Source organism: Xiphias gladius, chromosome 10 (assembly GCF_016859285.1).
Source record: "Xiphias gladius isolate SHS-SW01 ecotype Sanya breed wild chromosome 10, ASM1685928v1, whole genome shotgun sequence".
NCBI classification, from domain to species: domain Eukaryota; kingdom Metazoa; phylum Chordata; class Actinopteri; order Istiophoriformes; family Xiphiidae; genus Xiphias; species Xiphias gladius.
The window spans coordinates 5,458,976-5,485,419 of NC_053409.1; the positions used below are offsets into that span (position 1 = coordinate 5,458,976).

Below are 26,444 nucleotides of genomic sequence, written 5' to 3' on the forward strand. Positions count from 1 at the left end.
TCATCATTTGGTAGTTGATAATGAGTTCATTACTTGGCCATAACTGAATGGTGTTAATGTTCGTAATCTATTTTAAAACCACACTTAGAGACACACAATATCAATAAAGAAATACAGAGAGGTGAAGAGTGGGTTGGTGAAATCAGATGTTTTAAAATAAACAACCCCCTTCACAACCCATTTAACACTGTAGGTTATAGGGATGTTTTTCTTTTTTTAGCAGTGGTGTAAAACTGGAATTGTGCAGAGGAAAATAACTGTGGTAAAGAGGCAGAAGCTTTGAGTAGAGGTTAATTATTCAAATGACATTTTAAACTCGGTTGTTATGTGCCCTTGGGCAATATAGCAATGTAAACAACATGGGTGTAGAAAAGGTATATTTAATGTATAAAATAAGACGGTAATGTCTCCAAGGTCTGCCTAACTGAGGTATACATATCAAGAAATAACACAATTTAGAAAATTCAAGTTATTCAAGTTATTGTACTGGGTACAATACTCAACAATCCAAGCAATTTTAAGCCATTTTAAGGTGTTTTTTTTATGTTTAAACACTTAATTGTTTCTATATCCAATTCCTGATTTCAATGGAATTTCTACTTCCATGTCCATCATAACTTAACATAACATAATTAATAATAATCAATAATAATAAAACAGTGTGTTAAGCCGTATCAAGTTAAAGTTTAAAGTGGTGACCATTAATTTCACTGTCTACAACTTTGCTGGCGATAACTGCCAAAATAACTACAATGAATTAAAGGCCAAAATAGCTACAATGACTAAAGGGAAAACAATCTAGGCGATCACATCATGTCAATTTCAGACAGGTACCTTGCAAGTACCTCTTCAGCTGTTGAGTGTAAATGACAGCTGGTGGACAGGGTTGCTTAAATATCCCAATTAAACTTTTAATTACATTGTATCATCGTTTTATGCTAATAACTGTACAGATTCTGGGTCTTGATTCCTGGGATTTGGGACTTTGTTATTTGATCTTCTCAATTAATTTTGTGATAATGCTTGGTAAAATCTTGTTTAGTTTAGCACATAAATATAACACATATACAGAAATGGAGTTCTATATAAAGAAATTAATCACAATTTACATTGTAATCCCAATATTCAGAAAAGTATAAGCACATATTTTTCTCAAATCAATAAGCTCTAGCTGTGGTACAACAGTGACTCTGTCACCAAAACCTTTTACTTATATTCAATCTACTGTTAAAATGAAGCACTCCGATAAAAGTCAGACGTGTAACCACTCTTGAATTATTAGGCACAACAGTCTGCTTGTCGTCACATTCCACGACAATGGTGAGGACTCTCATACTAAGTGTCCTGTGCATAGACAGTGAGATTGCAACGTACTTGCCCCAAACTCTGCTGCAAACCCCAGCAATACCCTCAATCTGTCCTCATCTCCTCCACTGTGCTCTTGGGGGGAACAACACTGCACTCTCATCCTCCTGCCACTGAGATGGAAGACTGTGCCTTTGAAAAACACAGCCCCATGGATCATCAGGAATATGTTGTTTTGAGAGGATCATCAGGAGGAAATTTTCATGTTTTCTCCCCCTTGTGTAGTGTTTACTGAAGCTGATTTGTAGCACTAAATAGTGTTCAGATAGGAGCGGGAAATATTAATAAAATGAGAATAGTCGGATCCACATGGCTTCCCCTTTATTTTAAATAACTAATTATAATCAAGATCTTAACTTGGAGAGACAACCAAAAAAGGAACCGAATGTATGTGGATGTTATATTTTGATGATTATTTTATTCAGTTTTTATTTTAAATTTCTCATTTACCAAAACCTAGCATTGTTTGGGAATGTAAAATTTGCTAAAAGCTAATTCAAGAGTTGATATCTGGATGACAGAATAAAAAAGAAAGACAAGAAATGAAAAGGAGGTACAGAAATATTCGATTTACTTATGAAAAGACCGAATGACAGCCCAAGGCTCTGCTTCACCCTGAGCCTCCCCTGTCAGCTGCTGCCTGTGGAGCTTTGTAGGTTAAAGTGTGTGTGTGTTTTTTTTGTGTGTGTGTCTGTGTGTGTGTCTGTGAAATAATAAATAATTAGAGTAAAAATAATTAGATGTAAGTGCACTTGTTGAAGCGTATACAGCTTGAACAGACAAAATGAAGAAACAGGGATGCCCAAGGCATAATGCAGTCTTCCCACAGGTCAGTTCTGCGGGAAGCAAAGTTGACCTGGGGGAGAGGGATACCAGTTGCTAAGCAGTGGAGCAGTGGAGAGGCGACTAAAAAAGGTTAAAAATGTACAAATACAAATATGGCTTTCGAGGAGTAGTTTGACATTTTGGAAAATATGCATATTTGCTCTCTGGCAGAGTTAGATGAGGAGATTGGTACCACTCTCATATCTATCTTTTAAATATAAGGCTCAGCAGCTGGTTAGCTTAGCTTAGCAAAAAGACTGGAAACGGGGAAACTCTGTTTGAAGGAAACAAAAACCTGCCTAACAGCACCTCTAAAGCCTTTATGTCTTGTATGTCTAATCTGTACAGAAACTGACGTGTGACAATGACAATTCACTGTTTTACGAGTTGTTGTTTGCCAGACTATTTCTTGGCTGGTATCAGCACAGTAACTTCCTAGAGTTTCCACTGGATGCCTTGCAACTGCTCAGAGCTCTTTCCCCATGTTTCCAGTCTTTCTACTAAACTAAGATAACTGGCTGTTTGCTGTAGCCTTAGATTTAACATACAAATATGATTGTGGTATTGATCTTCTCATCTAACTCCCTGCAAATTAAGAAAATAAGTGTTCAGGATCTTCAACATGTGCCAACCAAGACGGGAAACACTACAAACTAACATGAAGCATCGAAACATGAAACAGCAAAACATGCAGAATGCAAAGCTTACTGTCTCAAAGACCAGCAATTAGACCCATCCGCTGGGACAAGCAGTGGGGCAATCGGGGAAACCCTTAGCAACAAATGGAGCAGTAAGTGCTTTTTACAGCTTTTATAGACACATCAGAGGCTGTAAACATTTCACATGGGGTTCATAAGGATTCATACTGACAACACTGAAGATTTTTGTTTATTGTCATATGATTTATTTAGTTAAAAAGGTGTTCTCTTTACAGCTCATACAATTCTTCATTTTCCAGGTTTTGAATCTACTACTTGGGAATCTAAATACGCAACAGAAATTATGTGATGTATATTTAATATTGACTTCTATGAAAAAATGATCAAGATAATTATTATATATATTTTTTCCCATTTTACCCAACCTTCAATCATATCCTGCGCATAAAAGGGTACTTGATTGGCAAAACTTGATGCAAGTGGCAGTGATTCTTAGCAGCAGCTGTAATGTAATTGCTCTGTGATGTCACACAAGAGCATACAACACTAAACTAACTGTTCCATGTGCTTCCACCATTCATCAGCCACAGTTCTACAGAACATAGCAGATATCAGTTAGTTCACAAGAGTTAGGTCACCTGAAACATACTACTGGATCAATGACAGCTGCTTTAGGACCCCAAATACACACACATGCGGGCACACACACACACACACACACACACACACACACACACACACACACACACACACACACACACACACACACACACAGACAAATCGCTTTGGAGCTGGTGACATGGGTCAGTGCTTGTGGGGGAAACAAAGCTCAAGTGAAGCGAGAGCAGTGGGCTCAGTCACGAATGTGGCGTCACTCCATGCTGATCAGTGTAGACATTTAGAGGCAAGCCGCCGCTGCACAAGTATGTACTCTACAGAGCATGGATGGGAAGACAAACGGCCACAAAAAGGGACAGCATTTAAATAGAAGGTCATGGTTGTAATTAATGGAAAAATGTTATCTATATCCTGGAGTAGTACAAAGTAAGATATACACTTTGTATATGGAAGAATATGTGGTGCACGTTTTATGCCATTGTAAATTCAGGCCTGAATATTAAATATGCATGCTCTATCTCTTATTACCTTTCAGAATAAATGTGTTAACTACAACATAACAAAGGCGGAAGACTTTACTGCAACCACCAACTGCAAATATGCGATCAAGTGGGAGGTCAAAGGCCAATGCTAAATGAGAGGGCATGGGTAAAAGCAACCTCAAACTGGTGACAACCCAGAGGTCAAGGTACAATCAAAGGATGAGACACTAAAACGGTGCCCTGGAGAACTACATGCCCTTTAAAGGGGAAGAAAACTGCCAACCTCCATTTGTGTGCATTTCACTATCTTCCCTTTATCTCTGCTCTCAGTGTCCTTCCCACTCTTTCATTTTGACTATGACTGCCCCCTTTAAAAAAAATAAATAAATAAAAAATAAATAAATAAACACACACACACCCCAAATCCCCAGGCTGGGCAGTCCATGCAGGAAGGTAAACATGTCCACTGTAGTGAGCTCAGACCAGGCGGATGCTTCGCTCCAGGTAACAGTTGTCCTCCACAGCTCTGGGCCCACCAGCAACATCTCAGCATTCCGTAGCAGTGCAGAGTATCCTATGTATGAACAGTTTTCCGCTTCAATGCCAAACACTCCCTCCTCAAGCAAGGACATCCATGGATTTGATGGGAGGTTGATTCAAATGAGGGTCAACAGTCTGACCTCCATCTACAGTACCTGGCTGATGGCTTATACTCTGTATGCAGAGTATCATCTTTTTGATTTTTTCGAAGTTTTGACTTTTTTTATTTTTTTTTTTTGCTGAAGCCCACTGTGTCAACATAAAAATGGGATGCAAAAAAAAAACAATGTGAATCTAAAACTAAACTGAAAACTGCCACACTTACTAAGTAAACGGCATGTGGCTTTTGTTAAGCTTGCGTCGAAAATGATGTGCATTCAGCTCCTGATTTACTAACACCGTGTCTACACAGAAGGCACAGAAACATTAGCAGAGCAGCAGCAGCTCTAGTGGACTGATCCTGGTACTGAACTTCAGACGCACACTGCAAATGAGGGAGAGCTCCGTCAGCGCAGTAGAGCACTAGGAACTGTAACCTCAGAAAAGAAATGATAACTCTGTCCATTAAATATAAAATGTTTACTTTTGCCACCTAGAAAAATATATTATTGTCACTCAAAAAAACTATTACCTTTAAAATTATGATAACAGAATATTTAGAATATATCTTATTATTAATATAAAAAGAGACGATAAACAAATTCATGGGAAGTGAAAAGGAGATGAAGTGATACAGTAAGATAAATCAAAGATGCACAAGGCACCACAACCACGAGAGAGAGAGAGAGAGAGAGAGAGAGAGAGAGAGAGAGAGAGAGAGAGAGAGAGAGTAGGTCCAGCAGTTAAGAGCAGGTGGAGGGGGAGATGATGTTGATATAGATTTTTAGTCCACAATTCATTTACAGTAATTAGTTATTGTGTTACTTAATTTTTGTGTTATTTCTAATAATTGCTTTTAATTATAGACGGGTGAACAAATGAGCAGAGAAACATAACAAATGCAGATGATTCCACACAGGTGCACTGCATAGTACAATTAAGCAATTAACATCCAATCATGCTCTGTGGCATTTATGTAAATGCTAAGCAGATCTAGCTGATTCAGATATTTTATCAAGATGGCAAAAGAAAAAGATTGAAGTAATTTTCAGAGAAGGTTCATTGTTGGGGCACGGATGGCAGGAGCTTCAGTCACAAAGACTGCTCAACTGGCAAGTGTTTCAATAAGAACAGTGACTAAAGTGACATCTGCATTTAGATCTATGGGAAAGACATCAGGAAATAGGGTAGAAATTGTGGTCAACGACGCACATTTGATGACTGTGGTGCTCATGCATTAGTGCGGTATGTAAGGAAAAACAGAAGAGCAACTCTTCCTCAGGTGACTGAGAATGTCAATGCAGGACATGATCTGACTGTGTTAGCAAGAACAGTCTGTCGACAATTACATAGAGAGGGATGTTATAGTAGGGTTGCAGTGTATAAACCCATTATTACAATGATGAACGCACATTTGAGAGTTAAATGGTGCAAAAACCATAGGCACTGGTTTACAGATGTGGAAAAAAGTGATATGGTCAGATGAGTCATCCTTCACCGTATTCTTGAGGGGTCACTGAATGGTTTGATGAGTATAAAAATGATGTGAAGCATATGCTATGGCCTTCGAAGTCACCAGATCTCAACCCAATTGAACACCCCCTGGAGATTTTGGACCAACGTGTTAGACAGCGCTCTCCACCACCATCATCAACACAAAATGAGGGAATATCTTTTGAAAAAATGGTGTTCCCTCCCTTGAGAGACTTGTAGAATGAATGCCCAGAAATACTGAAGCTGTTCTGGCGGCTCGTGATGACCCAACACCTTACTAACACTTTATGTTGTTTTTTCCTTGAATCTGTCTATTTTTAAGCACATTTTTAAAAGACATTTATTCTCCCTGGTACAACCTCTCTTGTAACTCTTGTAAATCCAATTTGCACTATGTTTGGGCCTGGTCTTCAAAAGTAGAGTTTTCCCTGCGATAGTTGCGAATTGAGTTACTTAACTAAATGCTGCAAAATACATAATCACCCTCTGTTAACATGTCTCCTCCTATTATTTGTGTGGCCCTTACTTAAAAGCATGTGCCATCGGGAGAAAGGCACACCTTCAGAACACTTGCGCACAAATGACAGCTGGTGTCCCTGTTTGATAAACACACCATGTGTTTGGGGCAGAATGCATCACATCTGCACCTGAATAACAGGCGCAAAAGCTGTAGTAAAACTGGCCCTGTGTGTCAGATATTTTTCAGTTTAATAGACTTGAGGCTCTAATGTTCCTTTACAATGAATATATAGGCTATATCTGCCTGCTCAGTCAGGAAGTACTGTAAGGATGAGTTAACTGCACGTCAACTGCTCTACAACAGTACATCCATGGAATTACTTGCAGTAAAGAAATGCACAAAAACAGTTGACTTGAGACAGCATTCACACTGACAGAACTAATGCATGACAACTGTCAAACTGAAAATTCAGGTCATCGGTTTGGCATACAGTACATTTGCGTTCTTTCAGTCCAGCCTATATGCTGCATAATCCCGTTCCTCTGTAATGCGTAGGTGGACAAGGTGTGGGCTGATGTTCATTACTTTCCTCTCTGTGAGTCGATGCTCTTCCTTAGTCTTCAAGTGCTCCCATAGTGATACTATGTATACCCTAGCTGCCAAATACAACATAATATGGTGAGTGTGTCTGCACGCCCATATGAAGCAAAGAACATGATATGATTAGGGTGACAGGAATATACATTCATATCCAAGATTTCATCTCTAATAAAATCACTTAATATTACAGAGTTCTTCTTAGACAACATTGTGTGAGTGGCTGTACAGCTACCACCATCCACTGGTTAGAAGTGTCAGTGTGTCTGCCTTGCTCTGAAAGCCTTTGCATACAAGAGAGACGAGTCCCAGTGTTCCAGGTCTCATGGACATGGGGAGAAAGGCTGATGTGAAGCTGATGATTGTTGCTGTTTCCCTTATGTTTACCATCATTTCTCTTCACAAACAGAGGCTAGGCTGGAAAATACCAGAGACCCAGAGCCTCCAGCATGCAGGCAGTCAAAGATGGGGAAGAGCGACAGAGTGAAAACAGAACTGGAGATAAAGGAGAGAGTGAGAGAGGGGTAAAGGCAAACACTGATGAGAGAGAGAGAGAGAGAGAGAGAGAGAGAGAGAGAGAGAGAGAGAGAGAGAGAGAAATAGAGAGAGAGAAAGAGTGTTCAGGCTAAGCTGCCTCCAGACACCACGCGACTCAGAGCAGATCAAGAGTGACGGCTTGCTGATTAGTCAACTCACAGCCCCCAAGACCGGAGTCTGCACACGTGCACACACGCATACACACACACACACACACACACACACACACACACACACACACACACACACACACACACACACACACACACACACACGCACAAACACATTGCTCTTCATTTAAATAAGCCCTACTGTTATCATTGCACACATACAAAACACATGGACGCACATACACCAATCAGCCACAACATTGAAGCCCGTAACTGGTTTTAATGTTGCGGCTGATCAATGTGCATGTAAACAAATGAACACTCATGATATCTCATATTATCTGAAGAAGGCATGTCATGACAAAATCTACTTTGGGACTAACAAGTCTGCAGCACTGTCTGCATGTCTGCAATGTGTATATGTGTAAAAAATGTGAAGAATGTGTGTACCTTGATTTTGAGTCAACATGTGTATGGGTTTGGTAGGGTTACCTTAAGGAGATAAACGGGGATGTTGCTGAAGTCCACAGGGAGTTTAAGAAGGAAACGGGCTGAAAACTCTCCAGTCTGGAGAACAAGAAACAGAGGTAAAGTGTACAATATAAAAGTAATGTAATTAAAAAAAAAAACAATTTATGTATAAAAATATGCATGTATGAAACATAAAAAATTGTCTTTCCTGAAAATATTTAACATCAGCAATATGGTTGAGTTTTATTACCCATATCAAACTTTTTTAGATTTCTAAGATGGGGGAATATAAGTGTGATTTAACCATTTTTTTCGTTTAATAAAATATGCTAAACTGCCCAACACACCAGTGTAGATAAGGAATTTTGCCTAAAGAAATTGCATATTCTAAAGTTAGAAAAGTTTCTGGATTTAGATAGTGAAATATCTGATCAAAGAATAATTAAACAAGCCTACATAAATGGCCATACATTTGATGCACGTTTCCATAGACTATGCCAAGGACACATTTCAGAAATGACTCAAGCCCTACTCAACAAATGCAATACCATTTCCAGTCGCAAAATCTTTGAAGAAATATCATAAATTTTGGGAAACTACTGAGCTTTCTTCAACCACAATAAGAGATCATCTTCACAGTGACTGGTTGCTGCTCAAAACCGCATAATTTTACAAAATCAGTTAACACCCTTTATCAGCCAAAGCTTAGAAGCTCTTGCCCCTTTATTATCACTTTTGTAAAAGCTATGATGTGGTTTTGCAATGGTCAGCTTAATGGTAAAAATCAGTCTGTAAGCTTTATTTTTTATTTATTTATTTATTTTTTATAGCATGCCCCTTAACCATTTGGCTATCGGGATGCCCCTCAAGAAACTTTCTTAAATATGAGACGCTGTCGTTTTAAAGCTCCTAATTAATTAAAATACCTTACCTGACCTGCTTAATGTGAAATATTAAGCAAAAAATGTTATGCTAGTCAGGCCATTAGTTTGGCTAATTATTGCTTTCATTGGGTTCGTGATTCATTAGCAAAATACACGTTATGTAAACATATTTTTGTTCAAATACACCTTTTTTGAAATAATACAAACTCTGTATTTTGAAGCACTGTAGTAATAACAATTTAATATAACAAAGAACCAACAATCGACTCTCAATGTGCAACCTGTAGTGTAAGCATAACATTGGGTTATGTACTGTTCATGAATTACCGTCAGTGGAATGTGTCAAGAATGTGTCTTCACACATGCAAACAGATACACAGATGTCAACATGACGGCACAATGATCTGTAATTCATGTACCATGGGGCAGAACTGTGACTGGTCAAAATAAAACTAAGCCAAACCAAAATTTATAATTCTGACCTGTCTGGCACTAGTTCTTTTGTACAAACAGGAAGTTGTATCACATAATATTTGCTATGAAAATTGTTCGGAGTTCAGCATACAAAACTGTGTGTAATTATGTATAGGAATTTGAAAAATGGCATAGGAGTATAAAGAAAAGTCAAACCTTGCTCACATCGTTACATCACACCTCCGTCTTTAACAATTAAAAGTATTTATGTTCTCAAATCAACCCTGGCCAAGCTATACGAATAACATCTGAACATTGATTTCAAGGGAAAGTTTTCCCTTAGGTATTTTGTAATACCATCACATCACTCTTGGTTTTGCAAAATGTAGGACATCAGGTCCTTACCCAACTGTTCTTGCGTCCGGCATAAATCTCCATGTTGTGGCCGTAGTTGGGATCCTCCAGCAGGCTGTCATACTCAAATAGGAGCCTGGAGCTCTCACGCAGACGCTGGCATTGGTAGTGGTGGTACTGCTGGATAAGTTCCTTCACCAGCTGGAGCAAACATTCAGGGTTCCCTGCGTCCCACTGGACCAAGTGCTGTGGTGGGCACCAGAAAAGAGGACAGACTGCCATTCATCTTCTTTTTTCAAAGGTTCAACATGTTAGCATGTAAAATCAATATACCATTATTATAATTACTATAAGCAAATGGTATAGGATTAGCAGTCTTATTTGGCATATACTCCATTGTATGTTGGACATTGTAAGATGTCAATATGGTGTTAAAAAGAAAGAGTGCTGTGCTTTGAGCACAAATTGAACCAAAAAATTCAAGATTCAAAATATCTTCTAATGGCAACATCCTGATAAGACACACTGGGGTTGAAGTTTTTTTATGTTGTAGATGGCTACCAATTGTCTTGAGCATGATCTCATTTGTTTCCCGTATTATAGAAAGGTACACAGTTGTCAAATATGCAGTCTGACTCCACTGGCATACACGTGGTTAGATCACTAAAAAAAAGATGTTCAATTTGAGCAATTTATTAGGATACATTGGGAAATGTTACAAATTAATAGGTAGTAGTAATATAGTGGATAGGAAATTTTGCTAATAGTAGCATAAGGGATATATGGTAAGAACATTGTAGGGGAAAAAAGATTGAGCCTGGAAGAAAAAAAAATCACTGCAATAGCCTAATTCTGACAAATGGTACTTCCCATTACCAGATCAGAAGGAAAGGGTTGTGCTAAAGGATGTCCTGTTGCTACAGAGTGATTTACGTTGAAATGGAAAAGTACTGAACCTGACCTATCTGAAACTCCTCTGACCTCTGCTGCCACACTGATTGATAGCTAAAGATTTTTGATAAGTGTGTAGTTTGCAGAATGGAGATATACACACACACACCTAGACAATGTATTTACATCATTTTCTCGTGGTTCTAAAATCTGAAAAGCTAACTCCCATTTCTGTATTTTCTTATACAATAATTATAACCATGTACAATCAAAGTATTCCAGCTGATTTATTAGTGTACCTTGCATATCTAAATAATCCAGAGTGCATACTCACCAATCTAAATTTAAGCCATTGCAAAGAGCACTTCAACAACTGACTGAGGCAGGAAAACACTTTGCAAATTAATTTATAGGACAAGACTACAATCATATGCAACAACCTGTCACATACAACGATCAGCCACAACATTAAAATCAGTTACCTGTTTAACCAGTAACTGGTTTTAATGTTGTGGCTGATTGGTGTACGAGAGAGCAGAACCAACCAAACATGAGCCTCTACTGGGTTAATTCTACAAAACGGAAGTTCTTCCTCCTGTCCACTGGCACGCGAGGAATAAAATGCTTAGAATGAATGTGAATAACACTGTGCAATTATAAATTACAGGAAACACATCTTGGTATAATAAAGATAAATGGATGACTGACCTTTGAGAATGAATGGTGTGAGAGCTTTATAATGGAGATGTGCAGTACGCAAATCAAGACCAAAGCAAAAACAAACAAACAAAAAATACCAAGACATAACTGGCTTAATGACTTTACTACACTGTTTGAAATTTGAAATTACTGTGCTTGTACATTTAAATAAAAAGAGATTTATGCTCCCTTGAGGAAATATCACTTTGGAGAACTGGCACTTGTCACTTCTAGTTTTCACATAATCACTACCTTTTCAGGTTGACATGATGTGATACACGTCATTTTTTTCATAAAGGTAAGATTAAATGCGCAACTGGATAAACTTTTTCTTTCCTGGTGAGAGATTCAATATGAAGACGATGAAGACGATGACGACATTATTTGAGATGAAATGGCTCATAAGTGGCTTAGCTTTGGGTATGACGCAGACTTCTGTGCAGCCCTTGAACCCTGAAAAGTTAAAGAAATTCCCTTCCCAAACTCATTCTGAAAGTGAAATACTCCTGGCAAACTCAAACTGTGAGTAGGCAAACAACAAGCTGTGCAACCTGATGACATAACTGCAATGCCAAAGAAGATGTGTAACTACAGTTATCATTGTTTTTCCCTGCCTTGCTGCAGCACTCAAGCCAATTAAATGCAGGTCATCCTAAATGATTAGAAAATCAGAATAGAGAGCCATTCTAGTGTGTACTGAGTGGGTGAGAGGACTAATAGGTGCTGGAAATACTTTAACTATTAATACCCATTACACTGAAGTGTCAAAAGCAGGATGTCTTTGACATGTGTTAGCTTGTCTGCCTGATGTTAGTCTGTCTGTGTGTGCGTGTGTGTCTGTCTGCCTGTCTGTCTCTCTGGCAGACCATTTCAGCCCAATGGAGAAAGCTTCCATTGTTTTAGAGCAAACCACATCCCTCCTTGCCATGGAAGAAAGGGGGGAGCAATGGCAAGGGCAGGCTAAACAGAGACAGTGACCTCATCGTCCTGATCCACCAGTGGTTACCAGCAATGCCGGGATTCCCGAAACAAGGGGGCGATGCAAACAAGGATGGGCACTGTCCAAAAGAGGCAGTCAGTGCCCCAGGGCAGGAGTGAGCTGAAACTGAGGAGAAACTGAGATCGTGCTGTGTCAGGACTCTGACACAGGATATCAGTGAAACTCCATTGAGGACAAGGAGATGCAGGGAGGAGGGATCAGAGGAGGGACAGGAGGAAGAAAAAAATGAAGAGCTCAGGCAAGTAACCCAGCACCAATGAAAACAGTAATGAGATTCTGCAGTTCTGGTTCCGTTAATGGGTAATAATGACACTGTAAATAAAACTGAACTGTTTTAATAAAATAACTGAAGTGAGCTGCAGTACAACTCTTTTGTTTTCTCCTAAGACAACTGTTGTTCAGAAAAGGCATAGGAACAAGAAAGAATCTGAACGAGAAACACTCCCTCAGTAATTACAGATGTCCTCAAGCTCAGTAGTTAACCCTAACTGCTCCAGTGTAGCTATTCACCGGCCAGTGGCAGAGGAACTGAGCTTCTACTGGCCGTCTCCCAAGTGAAGCAGGGTGTTGCTGTAAAAGAGATAGGTTGACTTCTCCCAGCATAAATAAAGAATATTGTATATATTTTAACAAGGTAAAGGCAAGTTAGCATGCTGACACCTGCTAATTAGCACTAAACACAAAGTACAGCTGAAGCGGAACGGAATGTCATTAGTTTTGCAGGTATTTGGTCATAAACCCCAGATGAAAAGACAGGGATCACCAAAGTCATTAGGATTCATGCTCTGGAGATGCTGAATATGTGTATCAAATGTCATGGCAATCCACCCAATGGTTGCTGAAATGTTTCAGTCTGGACCACACTGGTAGACTAACAGAACAACCAACGGTACCCTCCCTAGACTGTGCTGCTAGCATGGCTAGACCTCACTGGCTGTTCTGACTTCAAGTTAACAAGGTAGTGCTTGAATACTGCAGTAAAGCATTGGTTGAACATAGAGGTAGAGAGAGTGAAAAGCAGTGAGCCAAAAAGCAATGTCCATGTGCTGCAATGTGTGTGTGTTTGTGTGTAGACATGTGAGTCTGTACAGACTCTTCACTGAATTGATTTTATACGCTCTGCTGAAGGCTGTGTGTGCCAAAACAAATCTATGTGTTTTTGTCATGAATAGGATAAGCCCTGCGGAAAATGTACAGATTTGATACATAAAAAAATGAAATATAGTCGCAATCTTGGGTATTTGAGAACTAAGATTTAACATTTGATGAAATTAAATGAAAAAAAATCCATCTACATGCCCTCTAGATCATTGTGTATGTAAGGAACAGGGCTTTATCCACAGGGGGTAGATATCAACATCTTAAACAATACTCTGTGGTTCAATCTGGACCTTATAATCCAATTATTTTGGCACAACACACTGGCTAAACCTGTGTCAAATGATTAAGCCTAAACTTGGCTTATGATAAAACCTGTCACCTCTAATAAATAAACCACTGATACATTCCTTGTTTGAAAAGAGCATGTATTTGTAAGGGAAGCAATTTATAATCGTATTACCCTAAGATATTAGGATTTGATTCAATATCGATGTTAAAAACTGCATATTAAAAATATATTGGATTAGCATTAGGATTTAGCATTTTGGGTATACATGTAGCAATGTGTCCAAGCCAGAGCAAACAGTCAAAATAGCACATTTGGGATACATAAATATAATAGAACACTTTGCCTTTTAAAAGAAAATACTTGCTCTTTCTGTCTATTGATTAATTTACTCAACTTACACTTTTTCTAATTAGAAAGAAAGACTGGTAGTGTGCAGTTTTGAGATTGAAGAAAAATGAAGAAAATAGTTTGTTCTTGAAGGAAAATTATGTCTGTGAGATTGTGTTTGGGCCCTATAGTGCTTTAAGCTAAATGCTAATGACAGCATACTAACATGCTCCCAATTAAAGTGCTAACAGGCTGATGTTTAGCAGGTATAGTGTTTACTATGTTCTTGAGTTAGTGTGATAGTTTGCTAACGTTTCCTAATTACAACTATACACAAGGTAGAGCAGAGGCTGATGGGAATGTCATTACTTTGCAGGTATTTGGTCATAAATCAAAATACTGGAAATTTGAAAATGTTTATGATGGTGCTAAATTAAAAGAAAGAGGATCCCCAATGGGTCATTCCATGTCAAATCAACAGATGACTCCCGAGTGACCATCTTGGAATTGCTTCATACTTTATGCAAATAATGTCACTTTACCAAACAACTAGTTTGCATTTTTTTTTAGCTACAATAATTCCATATCTCAGAAACAAAAGAAGATACAAGCCAAAAAATTTGCACTCTGGTTGATTTTCTAAAATCTGTTGATTTGACATGGAAATACCCCAATTTTTAGAATTTATTCTTTATTTTTGGTTTCACTCAAAAACAACTTCAGGGTGGTTTAGGACAAAAAGTCAGGGGATCACCAAAGTCTGTAGGCTTAATACTGAGGGGAACATGAATGTTTGTACTTTATGTCATGGCAATCCATCCAGTATTTGCAGTGAAATCTCAATCTGAGCCACAAGTGTCAATTTTATGGTGCTCCTGGAGGAAAATTCATGGGATCCCAGGATCAACGGTGTTTTCCTTTAAGAACAAAATGTACACCTAAATTGGGCATCTTCACACTAAATAGACCCAAGTTGACAGAATTATGCCTTCCTGTGCCATCCGTCTGTACCATCTTCGATCCAATATTTATCTTAGGCCAATGAGAGAGGGACTGGCATCTGAAAATGCAAGATAATTATATAGGCCAAGGGAAGATATTTGTTTTTATGTCTTAAATGTGATTTTTATAGATGCTGGCAACCTGATCCAATAAATCGCTGTAGACTTGAAGGTGTGAGGCATTAAAAAACTCCCAAGTATTAAATTAATCTCTGTTAGTCTCTAATTCAAGTGTGGGCTCACACCCTGTTTCGCCCCCAGAGAGTGCCAAGTCTAAGATCATTCTAAATTGCTCTTGTCATGTGTTTAAGACACTTGGCATTCTCAGCCCAGTGTTTTTTACACTGTGATCAGCGTGGTGTGTGTCCAACACAGTACAACTTGTTGACAGAAATAACACTTTTCTGACAACTTTTCATGTGGTTTAGGAACTGCTTTAGTGCAGTACCAATCCGTTGTGAGAACTGATACTATTGTCCCATCTTAGTCTTGGCGCTTGTGTCCCTTGTTTTCTCCCATCCATCAGCTGGTGTTTAGGAATTGCCAAGCCCCACCAGCCATCTCTGATAGCAAACAATAGCCTGCCCACTAAAAGCATTCCCAGACCTGTCAGTGACCACTGCCAATAATAAACTCTAATAAAAGCTGGAACACATTATTCCCTAAAGCAGGAAGGAAGTGGGAGCAACAGTTGGTACACTATGCCCAGGTTGACATAATCTTGCTTTATGGGCCATCTGAGGTCCATTGTTAGAACAGTAACAGGGAACGAGCTGGAGCAGCAGATAGGAAGTGCTCACCAATACTTTGCATTCAGGATTACCAGGGGGTAATATGAAGCCAGGAATGTTTCCTTCTCCTAGATAGGAGACTGCTTAAGTTTGTTTTACACTCCATTTTCATAATGGGAATTGTCCTGGCATCTAAATTACAAACAATGTCTCTGTGTAAGATCAAAGCTTCTCTGAACTGTCTTAATTTTCTCAAAAAGTGGAAACATACACAATTCTTACTGTGATAACATAGAAAAACATTTTATCTAAGAAAGCAGGACACATTACTGCCCAACGAGCCTACCTGACATGGCTGGTGTTACTTTATATTTTTCTTATTAACAAATCCAATGAAAAGACTAAAATCAACAATGCATTAGTCCTTCTTTCCATACTTTCCAACTTCCCTTCCTTGTCTATGCCTCTCACCATCAAGCCTACTGGTTCCTATTTAAGATTTTAATTTTTAAACACAGGTCACAAATAGTTTCTGTATTTCTTTTAAAGGCCAACTAATTTCCTTAAACAGTTGGCCCATGTAGCATTTATATAACATAACTGAAGCAGGAGTAAACAGTGCATTTGTTTGGGAACTATTTTCATAGGGGGATTAATACAAATTTGTGGTTTTAAAAAGTAAACTACAGTTGCTGTGATCATGGTTATGTAGGAGGATGTATCCCAGTCCATCTGCGAGGCTAGGTGTTTTTAATATTTTTTGGACAACAATGGAGTTCAATGGCATAGCTTTTCATGGGAAAAATGTAAAATATGCCCACACTTATCTTTTAAGCCTTAAAACTTCAACATTCCAGATTCTACATTAAACCTAGGCAATACTCTTGAAATGTTGTGTCATGCACTTATTGTAAAAAGAAAATCCTGCACTAAATTAAAGGGGGAAAATAATAGTAGTGTACTGGTGAGTTGATCACATTCAAAATCACCCCCTTTACCAACAAGTACTAACATAAATGAGTTTAAATATGGGTTTCTATTTGTGTATTTAGTGTGTGTATTGTGTGTATTTAGTGTTCCTTCTACCCTGCAGAGGTATAACATGGGGTTTATGAAAAATTAAAAATCTTTGCACATATTTAGTAAATATTTTTAAGAAAGGTTAAGATAAATTGAGTGGCAACTGGATTGTCTTTAAGACTAGAAATAGCAACATGTATCATTACCATTCAAGCATAGGTAAAGTGGACAGATAAGATAGCTGAACCAACTAGCAGAAGCTATTTCTTTCCATTATTGAAAATGTGTTCATTTTTCCCTATTCATGCTAAACCTATTACTTGCTCAGTTAATTGACCCAAATCTAGCGAATTGTGAAAATTAATGCCTGCCCGAGTAAGGGGAAAACAAGAAGCCAAACAAAGAAAAACAGTGAAATAGAGACAACTTCCTGGATTCCCAGTGTGATTAGACAGAGCCTGCTTCTGTACTACACAACTGAGAACTGCAGGATGGATAAGTGGAAACATGTTGATGTTGTACCAGATAGGCCATCAAGACTAACCCCAGGTCTCGGACACATACACACAAAAAATGAGAAAGATTCAAAACACTGGGGAACTCCCAAAATGTTTAGTGCCTGCACACATCACTGGACAAGTCTAGACCAGATGAATGATACATTACACACACAGAAGGGGACAGAGGGCCAGACGAATTAGCATTTGATGTCTAAAAAAGAGAGGTGAAATTAGAGATAACCGTTCTTATGTGCTGCACACGTTCTCCAATCTCATAGTAGAAGATAAAAGACTGTGTTTCATGTTCTTTGGCCTACAGTATACTGTATGGTGACTACAGACAGTATAAGTCTGTAGGAACAAATTATCACAAGTGGTTATGAACTGTAAAAGACTACATTGTTCTGTTCCTCAACATGTGAGAATTACAGAGTCTGTTCAGTGACACTCACAGTTTCACTAAATGCCTTGCATGTATTAAAATAACTTAGGAAAGCTGACAACTGGGGAATAATGTAGCTGAAAAGGTCAAACAATGTTTATAGGTCTCCAGACAGCTGTGATGAAACACACCAAAACATTTTTGTCCCACAGTGGATTTGTATTTACTGGGCCAAAATGTACAAACCACTTGTATGGTCCTTTTATGGCCTGTCATATTATTTAATTTGCACGACTGCAATATCTATAACTCACTGAAGGTATGTAGGTGTGTACAGTAGGTGTCTACAACAAATCATGGAAGGGAATGGAGGGCAGACAATTTATGATTACAGAACATTGCATCTAAATCACGAAATGAAAATCATACTCAAACATGTATGTGTACTGAATTTAGGACTTTCGACAAACACTTACAAAAATCGTTCAGTGGTTTTATGTTTTTTGGATATTCCATGCAAAATATTTGTACGAAACATTAAGTTAAATTTAACTCAGTGCTATAAACTTTATTAACTAAATAAGGGAAGAAAAAAAGAACCATGTGATGCAACAGTACATCTTTTACATAAGGGTTACGTAGTATTGCACTCCACCTTCCCTCCCTTCCTGCCTCTGTCTTTGTCATTTCCTCCTCTCTAGTCATTTTTCCCAGCAACTCTACGTAGTCCCACACTGTTGTATTCCTGTCACTTAGTGGGGAACATGTGTATCCAAACTCCTCTCCACTGAGCTCATGCCCCTCTATCCAAGCAAAGTTGAATGCACCCTTGATCACTATTGGGCTTTTGTACTAACTGCAGTAGGGTGTGTTGTCACTAAGAAGTCAAAGTGAAAACAGTGTGGAAATAGATCTTCTACTGAAGATTAACAGTTCTAATGAGATATTAAGTTGTGATAGAAGGTTGCACCAAATATTAAAAGCTTAGTTAAGAAAAGCAATGTTTTATGTTTAAAAGATGATGTGGTGTGCTTTGGATCATGAGCCGTTTTTTGTCCTTTTCCATACTCTTTTCTTCCCATCATTCTGGTACAAGTTAATCTTGGTTTCAACTGTCCAAAGAATCAAGTTCCTATTATGTGATACAATTCAACATCTACAGCCTCCAAAATGACCACTAAGTTGAATGAACACCTCTTTTTCAACAAAAACTGAACACCCTCATAAAAGTAGGAGTTAGGGCATCAGTATGCTTCAACAAAGTGCTTGTCAAATCATCAAACAGTACCTATGACCCAGGACCCAAATGCCATTATGATGGCAGAATTGAACAGGCTGCATGTGGCAATTTTTGTAAAGGTTAAAATCACATTGCACTCTCGCCACACAAATATTTGACATATGACAGACAAATTCATGCATACATTTCCTGTTGTGGTGTGATCTCGAGCTTTCCCGCTCTGGCAGACATGTAGTTCACAGTTCATACTGGTTCAAGTTTGACTGTGCATGTGTGCAGAGGCAGCCAACAGAAACAATAATGCACTGTGTTTGCAGATGGAGAAGTTACATTATTCTAACCATATTTAGTGCAATATTAGACCAAACATCACATCAATAGACTACAAACTGAAGTATCGCACTCATACACTGCATACAGTTTGTGACTGCTTTGATAATTCTTCATTTATTATTCTCACCAGCTCGCCAGCGCATTCCTTCTTTTTAAGAATGTACCAAATTGTTGATTTGGTACATTGATATTTAGTGCAATATTAGACCAAACATCACACCAGTAGACTACAAATTGAAGTATCGCACTCATAAACTGTATACAGTTTCTGACTGCCTTGATAATTATTCATTTATTATCCTTGTTAGCTTGCCAGTGCATTCCTTTGGGAACTGTGCCATCCTTTTTCGCAATACAAGAGCAGTGCAATTTCACTGAATCGAAGGCTAATGAGACTGTACTTTAATCTGATGCATAAAGTTATATATACTTATATATACATCCACGCACTACCCTGCACTAAAGCTAGAATAGCCCCCCCCCAAAAAAAACCCCCGACACATTTAAGTAATCTCAATTACAACTTCAGGTTAGAAAGCAATAAATGTGTCTGAGTGGTCAAGTGATGGTTACATTTACAGGACCAATCTCAATGGCTCTTTCTCTGCTCAAATTAAACCCACTGGCCTGTCAGATGACTTTCCACAGCACTAACGGAATTAGAACCATGAAATTGGTACGAGAGTTAACATGAGTGACCAGTCAAAAACAAGCCTTACAGTATGTGTTTCAAAGACCTCTGAGGTGGGGTAGCTGCACTGGTGGCCAATTAGTTAGTGTCAGGATACCATTAAGCCTATATTTGCACTTGCCAGTGAACCCTTGAACCCTAGCAACAATGTAACAGTTAACCTCAATAAATGTCTGGCAGACTTTACTAATATATATGGCTCATGGAACTGTTCTGTTATAAAAGGTTTGTTTGTCGGACATGTAGCTTCTCATCATCCAACAGGAGCATTTAGGTCCCCTTTCATCCCTCATGTATTGTGGTTTAAATGTTGAAAGGGCTTTCTTCTGAGGATTTCTTCATTTTTGCTGCTGTAGTATTTCATGTTTGAATGACTTCACCTTCTAAAAGCAAAACAAAAAGCCTAATTTGCTAATATTGAATTTTTTTTTAAGAGTCAGTTAAAATTAGCAGTGTACTATGTGCATATTTTTGTCCTGTCTTTTGTTTTTGTTTTTTTTTTAAACATCATTATGTTTCTTTGTTTAAACACAAACATGGATAACTAGAGACCATTTTGTGATGGATCCACAACAGCCGCGATACCCGTCCACGTGGTGACACCCATGAGTGCTCAGTAGTTATTATTACATTATTAGAAGTGCACTTGGTTGAACCACACCCATCTTTGAACTCAGCCTTCATTTTGATCTCACCTACATAACTGTAAAGGTTTGTGACTGTATCTTGCAAGGTTATGACGTTATTGCAGTGACCAAACCTGTCCACAGACGGACAGACAGAGGTACAGTGGGACCCAAAGTCTGGTCCCACTGTATAAACACCTGCTAAAGTACTCAGAACAACCTCTGTGGTACAGAGGCATGAAAACGTTTTGGCACCACTGGTCAAAATGTCTGTTATTGTGAATAGTTATGTGAGAAGAAAATGAACTGATCTCCAAAAGGCATAAGGTTAAAGATGAAAAATTCTTTTCATCATTTTAAGCAAGATTATTTTATTATTTTTGTTTTGTACAATTTTAGAGCGAAAACAGGAAAGGAGCACCATACAAAAGTTTTGGAACCCCAAGAGATTTGAGCTCTCGGACAACTTTGGCCATGGTCTCAGACCTTAATTAGCTTGTTCACAATCATCGTTAGGAAAGGCCGGGTGATGCAAATTTCAAAGCTTTATAAATGCTCTGTCTCGTAAAAAACCTTGTCAACCAGCTGCCTAGCACTAAAATAACTAATGCCCATAAAGGAACAGAAGGCTATAAGAAGATAACAAACCGTTTTCAGGTAGCCGTTTCATCAGTTCATAATGTAATTAAGAAATGGCAGTTAACAGGTGAAGTTGAGGTCTGGAAGACCTTGAAAACGTTCCGAGAGAACTGCTTTTAGGATAGCTAGAAAGGTGAATGGAAAACCCAGTTTGACTGCAAAAGACCTTCAGAAAGATTTAGCAGACTCTGGAGTGGTGGTGCACAGTTCTACTGTGCAATGACACCTGCACAAATATGATCTTCATGGAAGAGTCATCAGAAGAAAACTTTTCCTGCATCCCCAGCACATAATTGGGTATCAAAAATTTGCAAAGGAATGCCTAATCAAGCCTGATGCATTTTGGAAACAAGTCCTGTGGTCTGATGAATCCAAAATAGAAGTTTTTGGCTGCAATGAGCAAAGGTATGTGTGGAGAAAAAAGGGTGGAAATTTCATGAAAAGAACACCTCTCCAACTGTTAAGCATGAGGGTGGATCAATCATGCTTTGGGCTGATCCAGCAGCCAGTGGCAGAGGGAAGCTTTCACTGGTAGACGGAAGAATGGATTCAATTAAATACCAACAAACTCTGGGAACAAGATAATGATCCTAAACACACCTCAAAATCCACAATGGACTACCTCATGAGGTGGAAGCTGAAGGTTTTGCCATAGCCCTCACAGTCCCCTTACCTAAACATCATTGAAAATATGTGGCTAGACCTCAAAAGAGTAGTGCATGCAAGATGGCCGAAGAATCTTAAAGAACTAGAACCATTTTGCAAGGAGGAATGGGCGAAAATCCCCAAAACAAGAACTGAAAGACTCTTAGCTGGCTACAAAAAGTGTTAAAAAGCTCTTATACTTGCCAAGGGGGTGTTACTGAGTACTGACCATGCAGGGTTCTGAAAATTTTGTTTTTATTATTTTGAACTGTAAAAGTTTGAAATAAAAAAGTAGTCTTTCTTAAAATATTAAAGAAGTTTGTCACCTTTAACTCTATGCCTTTTGGAAATCGGGGGTAATGGCCCCTTCCCTACTTCCAACCCCCCTACTTCCGGAATCCTTTCTTGGACCACAGCCATCTAAAAACTCGGCTTTCTTTCTAAACTACATACCTGTAAAGTTTCATGACAGCATCTTGCACAGTTGTGATGCTATCGTGGTGATAAAATCTGTCCGCAGACAGACAGGCCGATAGACATAGAAACACCTGCCGAAGTACTCAAAACTGCCTCTGTGGTAGTTCCTGCTACAGTAGGTGTCTCCAGGCTCACATTTTCCCATGATGACACACACATACACACAGACTCACATACACAGACTCCCAAGGTGAAAACAATATCAGCCACTCTGTCACAGCTGGTAACAAGCCTACTCAAGGCCTGGTGACAGCAGGGAAAAACACATGTCTAAACAGAGAAGCTAATGATACCCTTGGCTGGCTGTAAACAAGAGCAATGTGCTGCTGAGACATGAGGAATTCAACCAGCCACTGACAAAGAACCCAAAATTAGCCTAATGTTTACCCCCACTGGATAAAAAAGTCCAGACATACTGCTTTTGAGTTCTGCTCCTGGATTTTACGTATCAAGAGTTATCACTGGCACACCATAATGTTTTCACTCGTCCTTAACCAGAAGAATTTAATTTTGTTTAAGATGTTACTGTAACTATGTCTTACAAGTCACCAAGAAATGTTGTGCAGACGTCTGGTCCATTTGTTTTAAGAAGATTCTTTCTAAATTCAAACTGTCAGTGCTGATGGTAAATATATTGTGGTGGTGGTGGTGGGGGGGGGCAAAGGAATTGCTGGGAATTCAGAGCTTTAAAGAGTGAAAGGGGGGGTGTACTTACTGAACACATACAGGAAAAAGGAGTGAGTAGGACAGAAGGATCTCAGGCAGAGAGACAGCTGAAGGAGAATTATGAAAGCAGGAACAGCAAAACACAGCAAAAATATAAGTGAAAAAATAAACAAGCGATGGGCTGCCAGGCACTGGCTCAGCAGAGGTACTTCCCCTTATGTGCACAGCTGGATTTATGAGAGGGTGAGCAATACTACCCTCTCTTCTCCCAGACTCTGACACAAGCAGGGGAATTTAGCTTCTCCATGCTAGGCTGTTTCAAAAATAGCACTGATAACTGCATGGTGGTAGCTTAACAACAACACAAAACAAGGAAGTACTCAGTAGTGTACAGATCTCCTCCAAGGCCTAATAATCTCCCTAGTCAACTCACAACCAATAGACATTCATGTCATACTGAACATTGTACAAGGTAACTGATTTGTTTAAAGGAATAGCCAAAACTTGGTACAATTACAGCATTACAACTCACACAGTGACCAATATCAGTAAGTCTTCTTCGGCTGGAGACATGAATGCGCATAGGAAATTCTGTGAATTTAGAACTAAGCGAATAGATAATCTTCATTAGAAAAAGCTGAATGTCTGGTCTGGTAGTGGCACAATACAAAAGGTCTAGTCCAGGATGCCTAGGAATTACTTCCATATTGAATGATTCTGCACCACCCAATTTACGTCAGTACCTACGCAGAGAGTAATGTCCCCTTTATGTATGTCACATTCAGACTGACTATAGTCCTGTGTGAAAAGAAAGTAGCCCACTCATTCATTCGAATGAGACCAGTCCGTCAGCGCAGTGGGGGTGGCAAAGCAGAAGATTCCATCAAAAAAAACTGTTGAACCAGGCTCAACTGTTGCTGGTTGCAACGTGACATCATTTGGCAGGGGGCTGCGATGGCTAATCAAATAAATGCAAATGCAAATTCCTGGGAGATTAAGTTTTCTTTTGAAATAAAATTATTTACATACTGGAGTCAACTTTTTAAAATTGTAAATTCCTGTGTCAGAGTGTCATAAACCTTTGTGCAGTGTTTTGGCATCTAATAAGCCTGCAAACTCATGGACCTGTTACTCTAACTGGACTTCCCGAATCATATTTCATGTCTCACCAGTACCTGAGGCAACAAGCCTCCACCAACAAAGCCCCTTTTATTATTTTAATGCAGGGCTGTTTTAAGTCTGTACGCCCACTAAGCCAACAAAATTAGCTACTACCAATTTAATAGCAGGCATTTCTTTACAAAAAAAGTCAACCTGTTGTTTTAAGGCCATTTTCTAAAAGACCGCCAAGGGTGTGGATATCGGGGTGGTGTGGGGGGCATCCTAGCATTTCCGACCTTCATGCAGGAGACTAGACTTCAGATACCATTTAAGATATGCCTGAATTAACATTCACCTTTTTATTAGAATTAATTACTTTAACCGTAACCAAGAGTTTTATTTCCCTAATTCCGACTATAACTTAACCACATTTTATTTGCCACAACCACAGTCTTTCCTTAACATTAACCATACCGTAGTCACCACCCATACTGCAGAAAGGGAAAATTTTAAAAACGATGACATTGACATTTCTTATTATTTTTAGAGCCAACATACAACTGGCTTTTATCATTAGCATTTCAGCTTCTGGGTCAGATTTCTGTGCCTGGGAGACAGAAATGTACCTTTTGTTGTTGTTATGTGCAGTGGGGTCCAAAGGTCTCAGACCTCTTTCCCATTCAGGTGAATGGGGAAGTGGTCTCAGACTTTTGGACCCCACTGTATGCGCAATATTCTTGTGCTTAAAAGTGGAATCTAAAGTCTTGAGAGGAACCTGAGTGAGTCAGTGATAAGGAAGGGCAAAAAAAATAAGTGAGAGGTTTCAGGTCACAACCAGTGTTTCCTGTCATACTTTCTAGAAAGTTATTCCTTCCTGGTGTGTTCAGGAAAACAAGCTCAAACCCACAATGAAATCAAATAGTTAAATATATTTTAAAATATGGGAGAAAGTAACCCCTTGTAAAATTCCCTGACAATCAGTTAATACCTCTCAACCTTATGATCCAAAAGCTCCAGGATATGACGATTAGGTTATTACACAAGAAGATTGAAAATTGAATGTGGTTAAAACATGCGTATGGATTATCTGGAATTTAGGGTCAAGTTGTAACTACTTTTTCACAAGCAGCATCTTGTACTAAAATATAAACATTAGAACCACATGTCATTTGAAACCAGACAGTACTGATGCAATCAGTCCTTGAAAACAAGTTCTTAAACTAGACAAAACTATTTGCCAAGCCTAGATACACTTATCTCACCACTATCTGGTTTAAAGTTAAAATACACACTGGAAACACGTTCTCTAGAAACTTTAGAGTAAGCTGTTATGTTCAAAAGTTATAATTATACAAACTAAGGTCAAACAATACCATGAATTTTCCCTCAAGATAAATTTCCTGGACATTTTGAATTACCTTGAACCTCGTAATCTGTTTAATCAACTGCTGTTAAAGCCAGTCGTCTATTTGCCAAGCCTTGATAACCTTATCTCACCACTATCTGGTTAAAGTTAAAATACACTTCAACACTGGAAACATGTTCTCTAGAAACTTTAAGAGTAAGATGTTATGTTCAAAAGTTGTAATTATACAAACTAAGGTCAAACAATGCCATGAATTTCCCCTCCATGCAAAATTCCTGGACGCCTTGAATTACCTTGAAACTCCTAATCTGTTTAATCAACTGCTGTTAAAGCCAGTCGTCTCAGTGCTGGGTAATCTTTATTGTTTTTATTACAGGATAGGTTAACATACATGCTTTACACAAAGTCGTACAGCCCATTTATCCTGTTTAGGCTAACTTTCTTGTGAATCATGGCTGCACAGAGATAATCAGATTTGCGAATAAACAGTAAGTCAGAGCAAAGTTTATAGCATAATGAAATACAAATTCCAATTATTGCAAGTTATTATTTCTAGCTGTGTAACATTGCACTCCTGCAATGGCTGCAGAGTGTTAGTTTGCTTTGTCAAAGGGTTTATATGGCACTGATCAGCTCCCTCACTGGGATCCATTATGTTGTGATCAGCAATTTGAGGCGTGTGTCTGACATTTAGGACAACATAGGAGAACCATTCAATACATCAAAAGAAACAATCTGGCTTTAACCAGAGGGAAAGAGCAAAGATTTGTTAAATACTTTTCTTATGTGGTATAATGATAAAATAAATCA

General features: G+C 38.6%; 1 protein-coding gene across 2 annotated transcripts in view; it reads right to left on the bottom strand.

Annotated features, from left to right (window-relative positions):
* Positions 1 to 26,444, bottom strand: part of babam2 (BRISC and BRCA1 A complex member 2) — an 84,467-nt gene that overhangs the window by 51,434 nt on the left and 6,589 nt on the right. For both annotated transcript variants that reach the window (XM_040136496.1, XM_040136497.1), the window contains exons 5-6: positions 9,961 to 10,155; positions 8,279 to 8,353 (exon numbers count right to left, since the gene is read on the bottom strand). In XM_040136496.1, coding sequence (XP_039992430.1) covers positions 8,279 to 8,353; positions 9,961 to 10,155 — 270 coding nt within the window. The remainder of the gene's footprint in view (positions 1 to 8,278; positions 8,354 to 9,960; positions 10,156 to 26,444) is intronic.